At 41.6% G+C, this 16,826-nt stretch overlaps 1 protein-coding gene across 2 annotated transcripts in view; it reads right to left on the reverse strand.

Moving 5' to 3' along the window:
• The window catches only part of ZFC3H1 (zinc finger C3H1-type containing), a 74,054-nt gene extending 64,679 nt beyond the window's left edge, over nt 1-9,375 (reverse strand). For both annotated transcript variants that reach the window (XM_075209529.1, XM_075209528.1), the window contains exons 1-6: nt 8,851-9,375; nt 5,385-5,789; nt 4,280-4,353; nt 2,775-3,063; nt 2,446-2,669; nt 842-962 (exon numbers count right to left, since the gene is read on the reverse strand). In XM_075209529.1, the coding sequence (XP_075065630.1) occupies nt 842-962; nt 2,446-2,669; nt 2,775-3,063; nt 4,280-4,353; nt 5,385-5,789; nt 8,851-9,265 (1,528 nt within the window). In that variant the 5' untranslated portion in view covers nt 9,266-9,375. The remainder of the gene's footprint in view (nt 1-841; nt 963-2,445; nt 2,670-2,774; nt 3,064-4,279; nt 4,354-5,384; nt 5,790-8,850) is intronic.
• Nucleotides 9,376-16,826: the final 7,451 nt, after the last annotated feature.

Here is a 16,826-nt window from a genome sequence, read left to right on the forward strand (position 1 = left end):
GCAGTAACACCTGAACACCTAGATTGTCTGGAAAAACAGATGCATCAGTTACTAGAGCTAACTGATGCATTTGGAAGATGCAGGAAGGCTAGGAGAGGGGACTCTACCGTCCAGGTCTGAAGATGTTGTTGTCCTCCAAACATAGAAAATGAAGTAGTGACAAGGATCCTCTAAACGGAGTCTTAGGGCTAGATTTACTAAGCTGCGGGTTTGAAAAAGTGGGGATGTTGCCTATAGCAACCAATCAGATTCTAGCTGTCATTTTGTAGAAAGTACTAAATAAATGAAAGCTAGAATCTGATTGGTTGCTATAGGCAACATCCCCACTTTTTCAAACCCGCAGCTTAGTAGATATACCCCTTAGTCACTTTCCCTTCTCAATTACATGCATTTCCTTTGAAACCTGGATCAGGATTGGCACCATCTGGCCAATGCCACCAAAACACAGATTAGGAGATGAGGAAAGAACGAAGAAAACGGGAGCTCTCTAGGCTATGCTGCCTTCTACTATGCACAGATATCCAACCCTGAGAGCAAGGAGCTTAAGCTTCAGGAGCACACAGCTGAATTCACCTCCTCTTCAATGTAAGCAGTAGGAACGGCTCCATAACATGGATTAAACCTCATCCTTGAGGAAGATACAAGGGACCACAGCAAAAGCAGTAGATATGAATTCCTCTTCCTGTCATACTCGTCACCAGAGTTTGAATAATGAATCCTCATACTACTTGTTACTGTGGTAGTGGAGCTTTTAGAGGGGAGGGGTAGACTGACCATCATCTTTGTATCGCCTATGACGCTGAAGGAGAAAGTTCTGTTTCTAATGCAAATGAAAATTTACCTGGAGAATTTGTTTCACTATCTGTGTCCATTGCCACCTCTTCATAGTTATCATACTGGTAAATACTTCCAGAACTTTCCAAAATGTGCTTATCAGATCGTTTTTGATCTGTGTCAGAAGACTGGAAAACAAAAAGGTGTGAGTCAATTTTTGATTATACTATAAATATAATTACTTCAGGGACACTCTTGTCTATAAAAGAGAGGCTTAATTACCAATAGTTGGATCTTACTCCCAATTTCTAAAAAGCAAGAACCATACGTAACTAAAAACAAAAAATGAATTTCAGGAAATAAAGGAGTAGCAAAATTGCTTTCTTTAAATCAGAACATGTTAAACTTATGTTAAGGGTTCTATATTTACATCTTTAAAGACCAACTTTTGAAAGAAACATTTGTGCAACAATTAACTTAAGCTGTTCAGAAAAAAAAAAAAAAATTCAACTAAAGTTACAGTAAAAGAAAAAGCGATGATCAAAAAAAAAAAGGGGGTGTCCACTCAGGTATTTACTTCTGTGTAAAATTGAAATACAAATGAAACCTGTTGGTTTAATGGCCGTCTCATAATTTTTACTGCAGCAGGTCATCCAAGTATACATGTGGTAAATACTATGGTTTTATAAAGAGACTTCATGAATAGGAACATTTTTTCCCTTTTATATCAATATACAAAACACTATGGAACAATGTGTATCTTCTTCAAAATCATTTGCAGTGTCACACTGAAAGGCTGATTCTAAAAAGTTAACTTCACTGCAAAAAAAAAAAAGACAGGATTGATTTAACTAGAAATTGTATTAAAATCACAGCACGTTTTATTGCTGCATGTACACACCTTCCATATTAACACACATCTCACTTTGCCACGATTCCCAGAACACAAGGTGATATCAGATTCTGCCCAGTCTCTCTCGCCCATTCAATCCCTTCTCGTCACGTCCATCTTAAAAATACCTCCAACCCCCTGCCCAAACTTTAGTTTTAACTACCATGACCATCTAATAACAAGACTTCTATTGACTAGTATGGCCTATTTTTATTACATCTTCAGGCCGCTTCCTTACTAAACGTTTACTGATGGATTCACTTCACTGGACTGATGCATCTCTTCTCAAAGCACCGTTTACCTCTCCTGCCACCCTGTGCTGTCCAGTCTGACTTATATCTACCACCACCTCGCACCCAGGTCAGCAAAACGTCTCTCAAACTGCTTCTATACACTGGTGTGCACTGCCTCTGCCTATCTGTTTATCTGACAAGGATCAACCTTTTAAGTATGTCCTGAAAAAACAGTCTTCAGGAGCAAAAAATATAGAATTTTAACTTCAGACCCTACTTATTAAACATTTCTGCTAAAGACAAGTGGTCTTAATAACCCAGTTCACCAATAAAGAGTATTCAAATGTATTCATTGTGAAAGAAATCTTCACAAATGGACACATCTCTCCATCCTTCTACTGGAATATTACTTTCACCTTAATATTAGAATCCCTGACATACAGTGAGATCGAGTGAGTTTGGATTTGGGCTTGCTCCCCAGAGAAACCCATCTACAGATATCTATTAACACAACAAATCATTTTCTGTTTTATATGAAAAGCACACCTTGCTTCGCTTAGTCTTCTCCCCTACAAGTTTCATAAATCTGTTATACTGCTCTTCTTGATTTGAAAGATCTCTTATCTTCCTGATTTCTTCTTCTCTTTTTCTTCTCTCCTCCTCTTCGGCTTGTTTTCTTTTCTGCTCTTCTGCTTGGTTCTTTTCGTCAGCTTTTTGTTGTTGCAACTTTTTCCATGCTTTTGTTTGCTGTCTTCTCAATGCCTGTTTGGCTTTAAAGAGATAACATATATAATTAGGAAGCTCTCTAGTAAGTTTCTAGACTTTGAAAACATTTCCCGAGCCTAGCGCCCATTCAATTTCAGTTTGTAACATACCTGCATAAGCTGCATTGTTAATTTTCCGCGATAGAACAGAATTTGTGCTGCCCTTCTCTTTCTGAGGCTCCGCCTTGCCCTTCTCTTTCTGAGGCTCCGCCTTGCCCTTCTCTTTCTGAGGCTCCGCCTTGCCCTTCTCTTTCTGAGGCTCCGCCTTGCCCTTCGATAGTTTCTCTTTGCCTTCTTTCATTACCAATTGTTCTTTCTGATGCCATTTTTTACTTGCAGATTGCAAAGCTAAGAGGCGCAAATGGAGTTCGGACAATTCCTCTTCCTCCGCAACAGGTTTCTGAAATAAAATGAAAGAAAACAACATACAGAATTTAAGGTAAATTCTCTTTCATACAAATCATGATGAAGCTTTCGTGCATTTCACTATCAAAATTAAAATGCTTTGACAAACCTTGCACACTATTAAAGCACCATAGAAAATAAAACAGTTAAGCGATGAAATTGGCAAATTATTTAGTACTTCAAGAAACAATAGAATTTAACACCAATGACAATTTTTCCAGCTGCTTTGTGAGTAGAAGACATTGTACGATCTGATAAATTGAGTTTAATGGTATACCAGACTCCCCTTTTTAATAGAGAATTATATCCAGAAACATAGTATCTATTCCCTTTAAGGCAAGATAAACACCAACGAGCCACAAAGGACAGTAGCTACATGCAGGTTAACATTTTGATCTGACTAATGATACTCTAGTCCACCAAAACGTAAACTTTATATTTTTCACTAAGTGAAAATTCTTCTCTCTCTCTTTGTACACTGCAGTTATTGTCAGAAACAACTATTGCTGGTATTAGCCAGTTAATGTCAACTTAATTGATCCCCTATAGTCCTCTTTGGAATTTCACCCCCCCCCCCCTTATCCTTACACTTATTACCCTGTAGAGAGCAGGTAGAGAAGGTGATGTCAGTGTATCACACACCATTCTGCTGCTCCAAGACACTGAGAGGCTGAGAACCCACACAGCATGATGGGAATGTCACCAGAGAGACCTGCTCAAAGCCATTCGATGACATCAAGCAGCAGAATGTTATAAGTTCAGGAACAATCCCCTCTCTACTGACTGCTTGTATATGATGTAACAAGCAGTGGGAGAGGGGAGATCAGTGTGGCATACTTGAAGCAAGGAAGGGGGCATTTTTATTAACATCTGGACCTTGTTTTGAGACAATAACATGATTACAGTAATTGGCCTGCATTGAGGAGGTGGCAAGTTGTTATTTTGTGCCCTGCACATACTTATATGAGAGTGTTAAAGCTTAAATCAAGCTGGACAAGCCTTTTAAATCACAATATTCCGACAATTTATTATAAAGATACATTTTTGAACAAAATCCATTATAAAGGATTGATCTCAGAATGTAAGCTCATTTAGGATAGGGCCATCTTTACCTTCTGTTGCATGTCAGTGTATGCAATTTGTTTGTGTCCTGATACTTTCAAGGTACAGTGCTGTATAATATAGGTCAGCGCTTACAAATAAAAACATACATTTTTTGTTACCACAGGTGCTTCCTCTGCGGCGTTCCCATCACAAGAAACGGCCTGCTCGGTTTTATCAGGTTCTGGAAAACAACAGATACATCCAGGTGAGGTTTAACGCCATCATGCCCAGAAGCCGTTCACCTTCACGATGAAAAATATTTTCACACTTATGTGTTCATTACACAGCAAATAAGTATTACTAATACTACCTGAGTGAATTTCATAGTATTACATAAGGGTTTCTATTGTTATTTTATCCACATTTAATTTTAATCGTGTAGGGCAAAAGCACAAGAATTGAGTGAAGGGGGTTGGAAGGAGGAGGAGTCACAGAATTTATCAATGGTACTGCCCTTTATACAGATCATGTAGTTAGTGCCGATTAACACATGGATTCACTTGCATTTTACATTTGCCTTTAAAGGCTATCGCCCACCGGTGCCAATGTGCTCTGTGGATCCAATAGGTGCTGCTAACCTCAACAGATACAGGCCTGAGGTTCCACAAACTTCCAAATATGTCTTATACGGACATGCAGTAGGGCAGCACGGTGGCTTAGTGGTTAGCACTTCTGCCTCACAGCACTGTGTTCATGAGCTCAATTCCCGACCATGGCCTTATCTGTGTGGAGTTTGTATGTTCTCCACGTGTTTCCTCCGGGTGCTCCGGTTTCCTCCCACACTCCAAAAAACATACCAGTAGGCTAATTGGCTGCTATCAAAATTGACCCTAGTCTCTCTCTCTCTCTCTTTGTGTGTATGTATGTTAGGGAATTTAGACTGTAAGCTCCAATGGGGCAGGGACTGATGTGAGCGAGTACTCTGTACTGCGCTGCAGAATTAATGGTGCTATATAAATAAATGGTGACGATGATGCAGTATAGGTTTAGACAACACAATGTCACAGTGCTTTCTCAGTCCCCCACCCTGTACCACTACACAAGGGTGCAACCCATCCCACTGTCAAAGAGCACTATCAAAACCTGTTTCAGTGATCAACACAGAGAAGTTGAGGCAGAGCCAAGTCCCCCCAGACATTCCATTCCTCACAACCTCAAGAATGGGCTGGACTACTGGACACAAACTAAAATGTGTTTGTATAGATACAGTACCTTGCACAGGTTTAGCGACTTCCTTTACAGTTTCATTCAGGCTGGTTTCTTCCACAATGCTTGGTTTCTTTTGGTCAGTAATCGGTTTTAACTTTTGCCTAAGAGGTTTAAGTTCGAAAGCCTGAAACGACTTTACTGGTGGTTTCTCTTCAACAGCTACCACTGGCACCACCTCATTAGCAGTACATTTTTCTTCTTGAATAGGAGGCGCTACAGTGTTCTCCACAACACTTTCCTCTTTAACATGTTCTTCTTTGAGAGCTAGTTTCTCATCCTTGTTAATGGATTCAAGTTCAAGTTTTATCTGCTTATATTTTAAAAGTAGATCTTCAAAGCTCTCTTCACAGCTCTCGTTTTTTGATAGACGACCAGATTTCCTAAGCGGAGACCTTACAATACTTTTAACTGGAAAGCTTGTTTAGAAAAATATAATTGAATGAAGAGTTATTGCTAACAGCAGTTTACCAAGATTATAATATATGTACAAAATGCACTGTCATATTGCTATCACCTCATGTTAAATTAGTACATTTAACATGTGGGAAAAAGTCCTTAGTAAAGACGAATGACCTTTAATGAACCATCTTGTCCAATGACAAACAAGTACATTATTTATGGACCATCAAATAAAAGCTTTCAAAGGTTATTTTGACACCTAACTTTATAATGCTAAGGACATCATTCATTGAGAAAATCAGCACCCTTATGAAACGAGTGCAATGCCTACAAAGAAAAATAAAGTTGTTAAGCACAGGTCTTGGGCTTCAACATACTGACACACAAAGTGGCCATATGGCAATATCCAGAGCTGGCTAAATCTAGTTACCTGAGCCCATCTTAAGCTGAAAACAAACAGATTGTCCCAATAGATACACGTTTGCCATAAAACAAGCAAGATGCCCAAGAACAATCTGATCAAACAGAGTTTTTTGCCTATTCACAAGTCAGGCCGGCAGGCGAGATCTGCATGTGTGTGTAGTCATTTGCTTATTGCACAGGGAAGCCTCCATGTAATCTATGACAAACAACCGGTTCTGTCCAATCTTCCTTACTATCTGTGGGCCGGATTGAATAGTAATTCTGGTACTCAGATTAACAATGATCTCAAAATTCTCCTGGCAGAAGAACAGTAGTCAGATTTCCCAATTTACAGAACAAAGCAGCAATAATTGGAAAGGACAGCCATTGTGAAGCACAGCATTACCACGACATAAAACATAATAACCTAGAGACACATAGGATATTAAACTGAAACCGATCCGCACTGGCAGAACGAACAAGAATTACTGTGCTTTCTGCAGCAGTGGTGGCCCTGGGGGTAGGAGTTAAGATCAGGTTCTACAAGTTGTCTTACCACCAAGTGGTGAAGGAACAGACTCCATAGTTATCCGCGGAAAGATAAAACATTCTAGAAATTAAAACCGATATTTTACTTGCATGAAAATTATTTTTGTTGAAAGCTACATCCTTCTAATCTGACCATCCTAATAGTTCAAAAAGCTTTTTTAAAAAAAAAGCACTGGTGCATAAGCATTTGGAGGTCACAATAGGCTTCCCCAATGTGTTTACCAGAGTTGGACTTCAGATCAGCTTTGAGCTTAACCTCTCACTTAATCATCCTCCCACAAATATAAAACACCTACAAATTTGTGAAGGTAGTGTGAAATGATTGTGGTTGTGCCAAGGAGCGTCATCCCCCAAGGACAAGTTTGATTAAAACATCTAATGAATACCACCCCAGTTCAGCTGTTGGACACAATGAGTTTAATGGTCATTGCTACTGCAGCAATCACTAGATTTCTCCTTTGGTGATCTTCACTGTCTCCTTGGTGACAGCAGCTACCACCAAACATGGGGAACAACTGTCCTTCCTCTAATACAGTGTTGGCTAACCTGTGACACTCCAAGAGTTGTGAAACTACAAGTCCCAGCATGCTTTGCCAAGATATAGCAGCTTACTGCTGTAAGGGTATACTGGGACTTGTAGCTTCACAACACCTGGAGTGTCACAGGTTAGCCAACAGTGCTCTAATACCATCAGCGAGCATGAAAAACACTGGGCTATATAGAGTTACTCCAAACTGACAGATGACAAGAGTGCCTGTGCAGCATGAAAGCACAAGTCTCCTCTAGAACCAGCAGAGGAACGACACTCATGATGATAAATTGTGAAGGACAGTTACAGTTGCAAGCAGCTCATGGTTTTTATATTTCTAGTAAGTGGTTCATGTTTCAACTCTCCGCCTTCTGTGGCTCTTCCGAGTATCAACTGTACCACACCACCGATAGCCAACAGAAATGCCAGTCACCAATGACTGCTTTACTATTAGAGGCTGATAAACAAAAACAACCACCTGCAAATACAATTGTTATTCTGCTACCTGATGAATCATTCATTTCCAGCTCAAAGGCTGGTCACACACTCCAGAAATTCTCTTAATGTATTATCTAACGATTTTACCAACTGAAAAAAAAAGTCACGATCAGCACGCCGATTCATGTATTCACACCAAATAGGTTTTACAGGATTTACCATCAGATCTGTGCTCCTAACCTGTCATCATAACGGCCAGCTAAAAAGATCATGGCTTTGTAAACTTGATGAAAATCCTGATCATAAGTACATACACAATGCAGAATTAGAACCATTGTTCCCACGATAAACTAGATTTTTTTTGTCAGGTAAAAAAAAAAAAAAAATCTTGTTCAATGATATAATGGGCTTTGGAACAACAATCATTAATCGTTGCAGAGTACACACTCACCTGATATCAGGCCAACTGAATGTGTATGGTCTGATTGACCCGATAATCAGCTGAAAACACTGCAGTGTGCTCAGCCTTAAATTGTAAACTTGGACAGGACCATCTTTACTTTGTGCCATGCCATTGTATAGAAGTTGCTTGAATCATATCAAACCAATCTATATACAGCACTTTGTTATATGTCAGCACTTTATAAAAAAAAAAAAAAAAGATAACATTTGACCCATATTGTCTTAACACTTTGCAAGTTGGAGATTATACGTATTCTTCCAACGTATTTCTCATTTTAAACTGAGCCCTAATTTTGAGAAGGTTAAAAAAAAAAAAAACACATTGCATTTCAAATTATCCTTGTGCTTTTGACACTGATACCATTAAAGCCTGCAGTCATTTAAGGCCTGGACCACTGTCGACTCATCTTCTATACAATGTAACATACAACATGATGTGTCTCGCAGATCTATTTTGCTCATGTGTAAACTAGTAATGCCAAGATCTTGCATGCGATGTCAGCAGCAATCTGATATCTCAGGTCCTATTCTGAGTTCTCACTGTCACCATGCTTTCTAGCCGGAAGACATGATGTCCAGCCACACTGAGTGCTGACTATACCATAAGACTCCCTCACTGAAGAATAACAGCATAATGGTTACTCTGGCCCCAGAGACCAGACACACCAGCTCGGCTGTGAACAAGGATACGTTTTCTGGGAGACGGATCCCCCCAGCCACAGTTGCTTGGTCTCTGTCCACTCGGCTTAACTCCTCGATCCCCCCAGTTTTGGTCCCAAAATCGCCTCCCTCTGCCTCGGGAGCGGAACCAGCCCAGTGTGTCGTGACTGCGCTCCCAGAACGAGGGCCTCGAACCACAGTCTCCCAGGGACGGAGGCGGCTGCTGCTGCATTCGGGGAGGCGGCCGGTACTGTACTTTAGGCCTGTAGTCGGGTGGCGGCCGGTGATGATGTATCCGATACTGGTATGGCAGTGTGCGGTTGTTGTTGTGCCGGTGCCGGACGAGCTGGGGGCTATCGGGTCGGACGCTGTCATCGCTGATCTCCCCATCTTCCAGCTCGCCTTCCTCTCGCGGTGAAGCGGGGCGCGGGCCGGTCTCGGTCATGGCGCTGAGTGGCCCCAGGCACAGTGTACAATCAGCTGCTACTGGGAGCCAGCGAGATCCGGGCCTGGCTATCAGCAGCGCTCTCGCGAGATCTCCCCATACACACTACGGCAATGTACGCACCGAAACCCGAACTAGGGGAATTTCCCACCATGCAGCGTCACTTAATCTACAAGTGTGGGCGTGTCCCGTGGCAGCTGGAATTCCTCCTCTGGGTGGACGAGTTATGATAAGCTGTGAGGGGTAGTGGCAGAGCCTCAGTAAGACATTTAAGTGCCCTGAACAAAACAGAACACTAGCTAATGTATGTTCTTAGAGGGAGTATCTAGACCTTTGTGAAAACAGTGCCATTCTCCTACATGTGTCGGCTTTGACTACCTGGAGCAGCTACTGGTGTCTTGTGCTCCGTTGCTGATTGGCTGGTTCCTGTAATGTTGGGTCCCTGTTTAGAAAGAGTTTGTTACAATTCATCGCCTGGAAAGTTGAGTAATGAGTGAATAATCTAGGCCTCTGTCCTCACAACCAGATGGACATTAAGGGGGGTATTCAGTTGTCGGCGGGAACGCCGAAAATCCCACGGTCCGCGCACTATTACCTGCGGAAAGACCGTTAATACAGTAATTTTCTCACTGGATTTCAGCTCACGACTCCCTAAGCCGTGAGTTGAAATCCAGCTAACTACCGTAATAACGGTAGTAGTTTTAATGCAGCGGGATTTCCCGACAATTGAATATGCCCCTAAATCTGTAGCTTTTCTATATAATAAGCAAGCCTGTTACCATCCAGTCAGTCCCAGAATTTTGTTAATAGCGTTTTCATTTAATAAATATGCCTATTTCCCGCTATTAAATTAATAGCACCCACATTTAATAGATTGGCACCCTTCCCTAATCAGCCCAACATTAAATTAATAATGTTTACTTTTAATAAAGAAGCACAGTACAGCCTCCAGAGTTAAAAATCTCTAAACACAACAAATTCTTGTCATGGAGTCTTCTCTTTTTGCAAGACATCAGCTCTTCCCCAAGCATAAAATGCTTGCAATCAAGGGCCAACTAAACTAACTGGTATATTTACTAAACTGCGGGTTTGAAAAAGTGGAGATGTTGCCTATAACAACCAATCAGATTTTTCTTATCATTTATTTGCTACATTCTACAAAATGATACATAGAATCTGATTGGATGCTATAAGCAACATCTCCACTTTTTCAAACCTGCAGTTTAGTAAATGCACCCCTAAATCTTTTCTCAGAAAGCTGCTAACACCCGATTGTGGCTCCATCAGAGGCACTAGGAGAGTGGTGACAAGGCAGACACTCTCTTGGCCAGCAGTGTAAAACCCAAGCGCACCCACAACAGAATAATCTCCATCCAGGACTTGCCAGTAATAGAGTGTATGACCATTAACAGATAGAGGATAGTTTTTTTTTACTTTTATGCTAAACTACTATATGACCTCCAATCTGGTCGCCCCCCAGCCCCCCGCCCTCCCCCATGACCTCCCAAAATGAAATTATCTATTTTCTTACAGAGTGCTAACTCCCAGCCATGTCCGAATCTCAACTATCCTCCCTTGACTTGCCAATCTCGGCAGACAAGCTTCGGCTAACTTTAAACCCCTCAAAAATACATCTACTCCGGGCCCCAACAGCTTTACAGCAATCTATTATATTAAATGTGATCTTGAATTGTTTGCCAAACTATTAGCTAATAGGCTTGCTAGGGTTATTTCATTGCTACTTCCCCCGGATCAAGTGTGTTTTATCCCTGGACGACAGGCTGCGGATAACACCAGAAAAGCTGTTGGTCTAATTCACGCACCTAATAAACAAGCTGTAGGTGTGCCTCTAATGGTAGCCCTCCATGCGGAAAAAGCTTTCGACCGTGGTTTTTGGTTTTTCATGCACCAGGTTCTTTCTTTGCTAGTATAAAAGGCCCCTTTATCCATGGCATTGCTTCTCTATTCTCTATAATACAACCCTTCCGCCTCAGTCCTCGCTAATGGTTGTGCCTCCCCCTCCTTTCCTATAAAAAAAATGGTATGAGACAGGGCTGTCCTTTGTCACCCCTCCTCTTTGCTTTGATGATGCCACTTGCCACTAAAATTCACAACAATCCCATTATGTCTGGCATCCCAGTTCTGATAAGCATAAATTCGCTCTTTACGTGGACAATGTCCTTATCACAACTACAAAGCCATGTGTTTCTCTCACAATATAGTTCAACGAGGTCAGGGAATATTGCCGCCTATAGAATTTCAAGATCAACACGGACAAGCCAGAAGCTCTTCATCTCAATATCACCCTGGAAACCCTGTTATGTTCAAATTCAATTGGTGAATCCACTACATTAGGTATTTAGACATTTTGTTAACTAAACACGATTATACATTATTTGTGGCTAATCCTTCCCCCCTTGATACCCTTAAGAAAGATTTAACCATGTGTAATTCCCACTTAATTTTCTGAATAGGCAGGGTAGCAGGCATGAAAATGTACCTCTTCCCGAAGTTGCTTTACTTGTTTCAGAAACTCCGTCTCCGTGTCTACTCCTCTTCCCCATGAATCTTTAAGTCCAACAGGCGCCCGAGAGTTCGCCAGGCTAAATGCGGTGGCTTAGGTCTCTCCTGCCTCGACAAATACTACTTAGCCACCCACCTTACATAAGCTGGTCTTTCTCACACTCGCCCACTCACTAGGATGTGGGACAATATCGAGGTTGACCTACTACAGATATTGTCCCCCTAGTCCTTATTCTGGCTAGACCCCAAAGACCATCCATCTTTGACCAACTTCACCCCATAATTAGGTTTTCATTCTCAATTTGGAGATATTATGTACGCTCATTCCATCTAGTTTTGAATCCCGAAAGAATGGTACCTTTGTGACACAACCCCTCCTTTTCCCCCTGGCCTAGTGCCTGAAGCTTTTAAGGGCTGGACCAAATACAACTTTCAATTTCTATATGATATTGTCTCCTCTGGATTTTTCCCAACGTTTCCTGTGCTCCGTGATCGCTTACAATGCCTTAGATCAATATCTTCAGCTTTGCCATCTCTATAACTGCAAAACAGTTTCTCGCACTCCTAATCAACCCTCCCTTTTGGAAGTGTTCTGCTTACATAGAGCCCCGTCCAGAGGCCTTATCTCCACTTTTTACTCCCTTTTCCTCCAACATCTTATTCCACCCAAAGAACCCCATGAACTGCGCAGGGAGTATGATATGGGTATATTTCTTGATCCCGAAGAATTCTTGCCAAATACTCAAAATTTACGCGGATAAAAGAAATTTCTTACAAGTGTTGGTACCTGGTCCACTCCAGACTCAAGGCAATTCATCCATCCTCCTATGACCGCTGTTGTCGTAACTGCAGAGAGCAGTCCCACGTTTGGTGCAATTGTCCTGAAATTGTGCCCTTCTGACGCAAGGTCAAGGAACTGATCTAAAAGATCACACGTCTACACTTCCTGATGTAACTAGGGTGATTTGGAAACTCGCTGGACATATCCTCAAAGTGGCTATATGCCCGATGGGCAGAAATGAAAGTCCCATGACCCCCCCTTCCCCTCCCACAATCCCAGCCCTCATCAATTGTGTTTGACAGGTGTTTATACTTGGAAATCTTACTAGCTTGATCCTTGATTGGCCAAACCAATTTCTTTCTGTTTGGAATTCTTGGACTGATTCTTTGACAACTAGAGGGTTTTTGAGCTTTGAGTGCCTCTGTTATATCTGAATTCAGCGTATTGACTAGAGCTTTGTTTAGTTTAGGTAGTTTGCAACTGTTTAGATATTACTGTATAACAGTGGGAGCAGGGGTGAAAAGAAGGCATACTTTTGTAAGTTATAAAAATGGTGAAAAGATTTATTTATTATGACATGATTATACTTAAGCTTCCCCTTTTTGTCCCTTGTTGCCATGATGGCTTGCATACTCTGATTTATTACCTATTTGCAAAGTTTCTGGTTCAACCAGCAATAAGCTTTTTCAGATTTTTCCTGCTGGGAGCAATTTGTTTTCTCCACTGACAGAGAGGTTTTGTTACCAATGTAATGGTTTATGAATTTGCTGACACTACTGTAGTCTGAAATTGAGGGATTGTAATCTGTATGATCGCTGTTTTTTTGTAAATGACGCATATTTGATGATACTACCTCTAATGACCAATTTTTGGCCTTCACACACAGTAGGGAATTTAAATTTGTACTGAAATATTCTTGAATTCAAGTAGATCCCCATTTGGGTAGTGGTCTGACCTGGGATTAAGAGGAAAATCTGGCCCTGACTATAGCTGAATTATTTTACCACATTCCATGATCATAAATATTCTGGAATAGGATTTGTGGATATGTAAAAAAAAGTGTAGTCCTTCTATTTGAAATGAATGGATCTCCAAGAGTCAAACAGACCAGCCCCAGCCATATGTTTGAGTAGTGCTCTACAGTTCACTAAGCGGGTGAGACATGCCTTGAACTTGACCTGTCCAGTTCTGTAGACAGTACAGCATTAAAATCCTTCCTATCAATAAGATGCCTGTCACGCACCAAGCTCGCAGGTCTTGTTACTTAACCCTTCACTGTCTTTCTAAGCTGTCCCTGCAGTCCGCAGACTCTGCTGGTCTCAAATCTCTCTGCAGGATGTTGCCCAGTCTGTCTCTATTCCAAAGATCCCTCCAAAACTAGTACATGGGTGTTGCCATCGTGGATTCAGTCACCTGCTCTCCCTCAGCCAGTGTACTCCTTCAGCTCAGCTGACTGCAGCTTCCAATCAGGGAATAGCAGTCTACACTCCAGGATTCCCTCCAAAACCAGTTCCTTGGTGCTGCCATCTTGGATCTAGTCACCTGATCCATCTCAGCCAGTCAGAGTGCTGCTTCAGCTCAGCTGACTGCAGTTACCAATCAGGTAACAACAGTTAGTATAAAAGGACTTTCTGGAGCCCTTATCTGTTGCCAGTACAACGCTGAAACTTCAGATGCCAACCTGCTTCCCAGTAGACTGTAGACTTTTCTGTTATTTCTGCTCAGACATTGCAGTCTGCATTCTGGTCCATCAATCCAGTTTCAGTCCGGTCCAGCACTCTGGTTTCAGTCTGGTCCGCACTCCGGTTCCAACCTAGTCTCCTCTGCTTAATTCGATCTCCATATTGCTATTCCTGAATTTTTGCCAGTCTCCAGTGCCATTTATATTCAGTTGCCTCCTAAACTCTCAGCAACCACCACCTGCACCTGTTCTTTCCATCTCATGCAAAGGAACATTATCAGGCCACCCAGCTTTGTTCACGTAGTTACCAGTACAGCTCCAGAGACACAACCCGGTCCAGGTACAAACAAATCCCCAGGCGTGACAATGCCTTTTTGTATCTTTTGTAGTTCTGTGAAGAAGGTGTCAAAGAAGTTAACCTGACCCGAATTGGGAGCATATAGGTTAGTTAATGGTTTGTTGTCCTACATGACCCTCCAATGTAATGAAGCATTTTGATCCAGTGTGGAATCAGTGAGCTGAAATTGTACCATGGTTATGAATCATGATGACAACCCCATTCCTCTTAATGGTTCTGTGTAAGAGCGATTTGATGATTATGATAGGCCTGCACTCTTTCTCCTCTGTACACCAGGGGAAGTGACACATGCTAGTATAATGCAAAACAAGCAAATCTACAGAGTTTCAGCAAACAAACTATGGATTAGTTATAAAATTATTAGAACAAGGAGCATGTATTAAGCTATGACAAGAGTTCCTGAAATAGGCAGAGGGAGAGTAGTATCAGGCGACTTTTAATTTTGTGGAGCAGTGTCTGTAGCTTGGTCTGGATGACCAAGCTCCAGACAGTGGAGTTCCCGGTTCAAGCCTCTGCCTTCGTTACGGTTCCAGACAGTGACTCAATGTACAAAATCAGCTTAAACAAGAAGCTCCATTTATATCTGTAGCCATTTTCATTTAATGTGCTCATCACATCTCAGAGTTACCGGCGTTTGTCAATTGTGGGGAGTGCTAAATAATGAAAAATCTGAAAATTGGATTACTCAAAGAAAATATGAGGAATATTTCTTCATTGGACACTTGTTATTTTGTTCTTGGCTTTAAACGAGAGAAATTTAACCACAACATCTCTAGGCGGCTCAGAGTCTTTATGTTTAGGACATAGAGGATGTATCTCTGTGTGCACGTTCAATTTCAATTTGAGCTCAAGAACAATAAATTGGAACAAACCGATTAGATAGGACTCAAGATGTTGGCTATCAACTTACTCAGAAACATTGTGAACCCTGAGGTTATTTATTACACCATTCTCTGTTTTCAAAGTCTACAACCTTGTCTTTGAATAATGCAAGCTCTTTGTGCAAAAAGTCGATATCTGGAGTTGCTTTGTTCAGTGTGTTAGAGTCCACTTTGTTCTCTATAGATGCAGTTGTTTTAGTGTGACTAATTTGCCTCTTATATCATCAGATAATTTTTGAAATTCAACTGTGAACAGCTCATAGCCTGAGCAGTGGCGAATGAGTCATTGGTGTCTGTTGTTGCCACAGGAGATGCTTGAGGCAAGGGTGGGAGAGAGAAAGTGGGTTCAGGAGATTCCTGTCATGTCATATGCTGTAATCTCTCCATTTGTGTATTTTGTTTTACCTCTGGCACTGTTTATCTGCATAATGAATAGTGGTTTTAATGTAAGCAAGTGTATCTGAGAATATCCTTCATTCATTTAGTAAAGTCAGCAAAGGTTTAGTTTGAAGAGATCAGCAGGGGAGATAAAATGAAATAATGTAGTGCAGACACTGTTATACATTGTGAAGAAAGTTCCTCCTGATGGCCACTAGGTGGTACTATTATATCACAGATTCAAGTGTTGCACCTGCTGTCCACAGACTATTACACCTCCTGTGTAATCTCCACCATTCCAGTGACATATCGCCTTTGTCAACCAGCTAGCACCGCCATTGGTGCCGTACTACTTGTTTAAGTCACTTCCCTTAAAAAGTCTCGCCTGGTACTTTCATTGAAGACCAAACCACCTTGCGGAAGTCCCTGGTGACTTGTGCCTCGCCGGAAGTAGTGCTAAACTGGCCAGACCAAGGATCCAGTTCTAGTAAACCGTAACATAAGTGCACTATTACCCAAAAACCTATGAACTGTTCACTTGCCAAGCTGGGCCTGTCTTTCTAAGTTGTTGTTCCCAGAGTTTCACAAACGCTTGTTTTCAGCTCTGTCCTGGCTGGAGCCAATATCTCGCATTTACCCAGAGTTAAAGTGCGCTGCATACATGGCGTAACCAAGAGTTTACAAAGGGCTGTTTTCGCCATTAGACTTAAAGTTCAAACCATGAAGGTAATAGCTGCCATAGCACCTAATCTGCCATATTGGGGGTGAGACCTCTCACTAAAGAGGTCCTCTGTGTCCGGCCGGACTTTCAACAGTCAGAAGCCCGCTCTTAAAGGTTCTGCAGAAGAAACCACAGTATCTGTACCTTGATCTTTGGGAACTGCCGACCCAGAATACTATCCTGGGGGTGAGGGCAGGACTTCCACAAAGTGTTACTATTCACGGGAGCTTGACCAGTC

This window comes from Mixophyes fleayi, chromosome 4 (genome assembly GCF_038048845.1).
Source record: "Mixophyes fleayi isolate aMixFle1 chromosome 4, aMixFle1.hap1, whole genome shotgun sequence".
In the NCBI taxonomy this organism is placed as follows: domain Eukaryota; kingdom Metazoa; phylum Chordata; class Amphibia; order Anura; family Limnodynastidae; genus Mixophyes; species Mixophyes fleayi.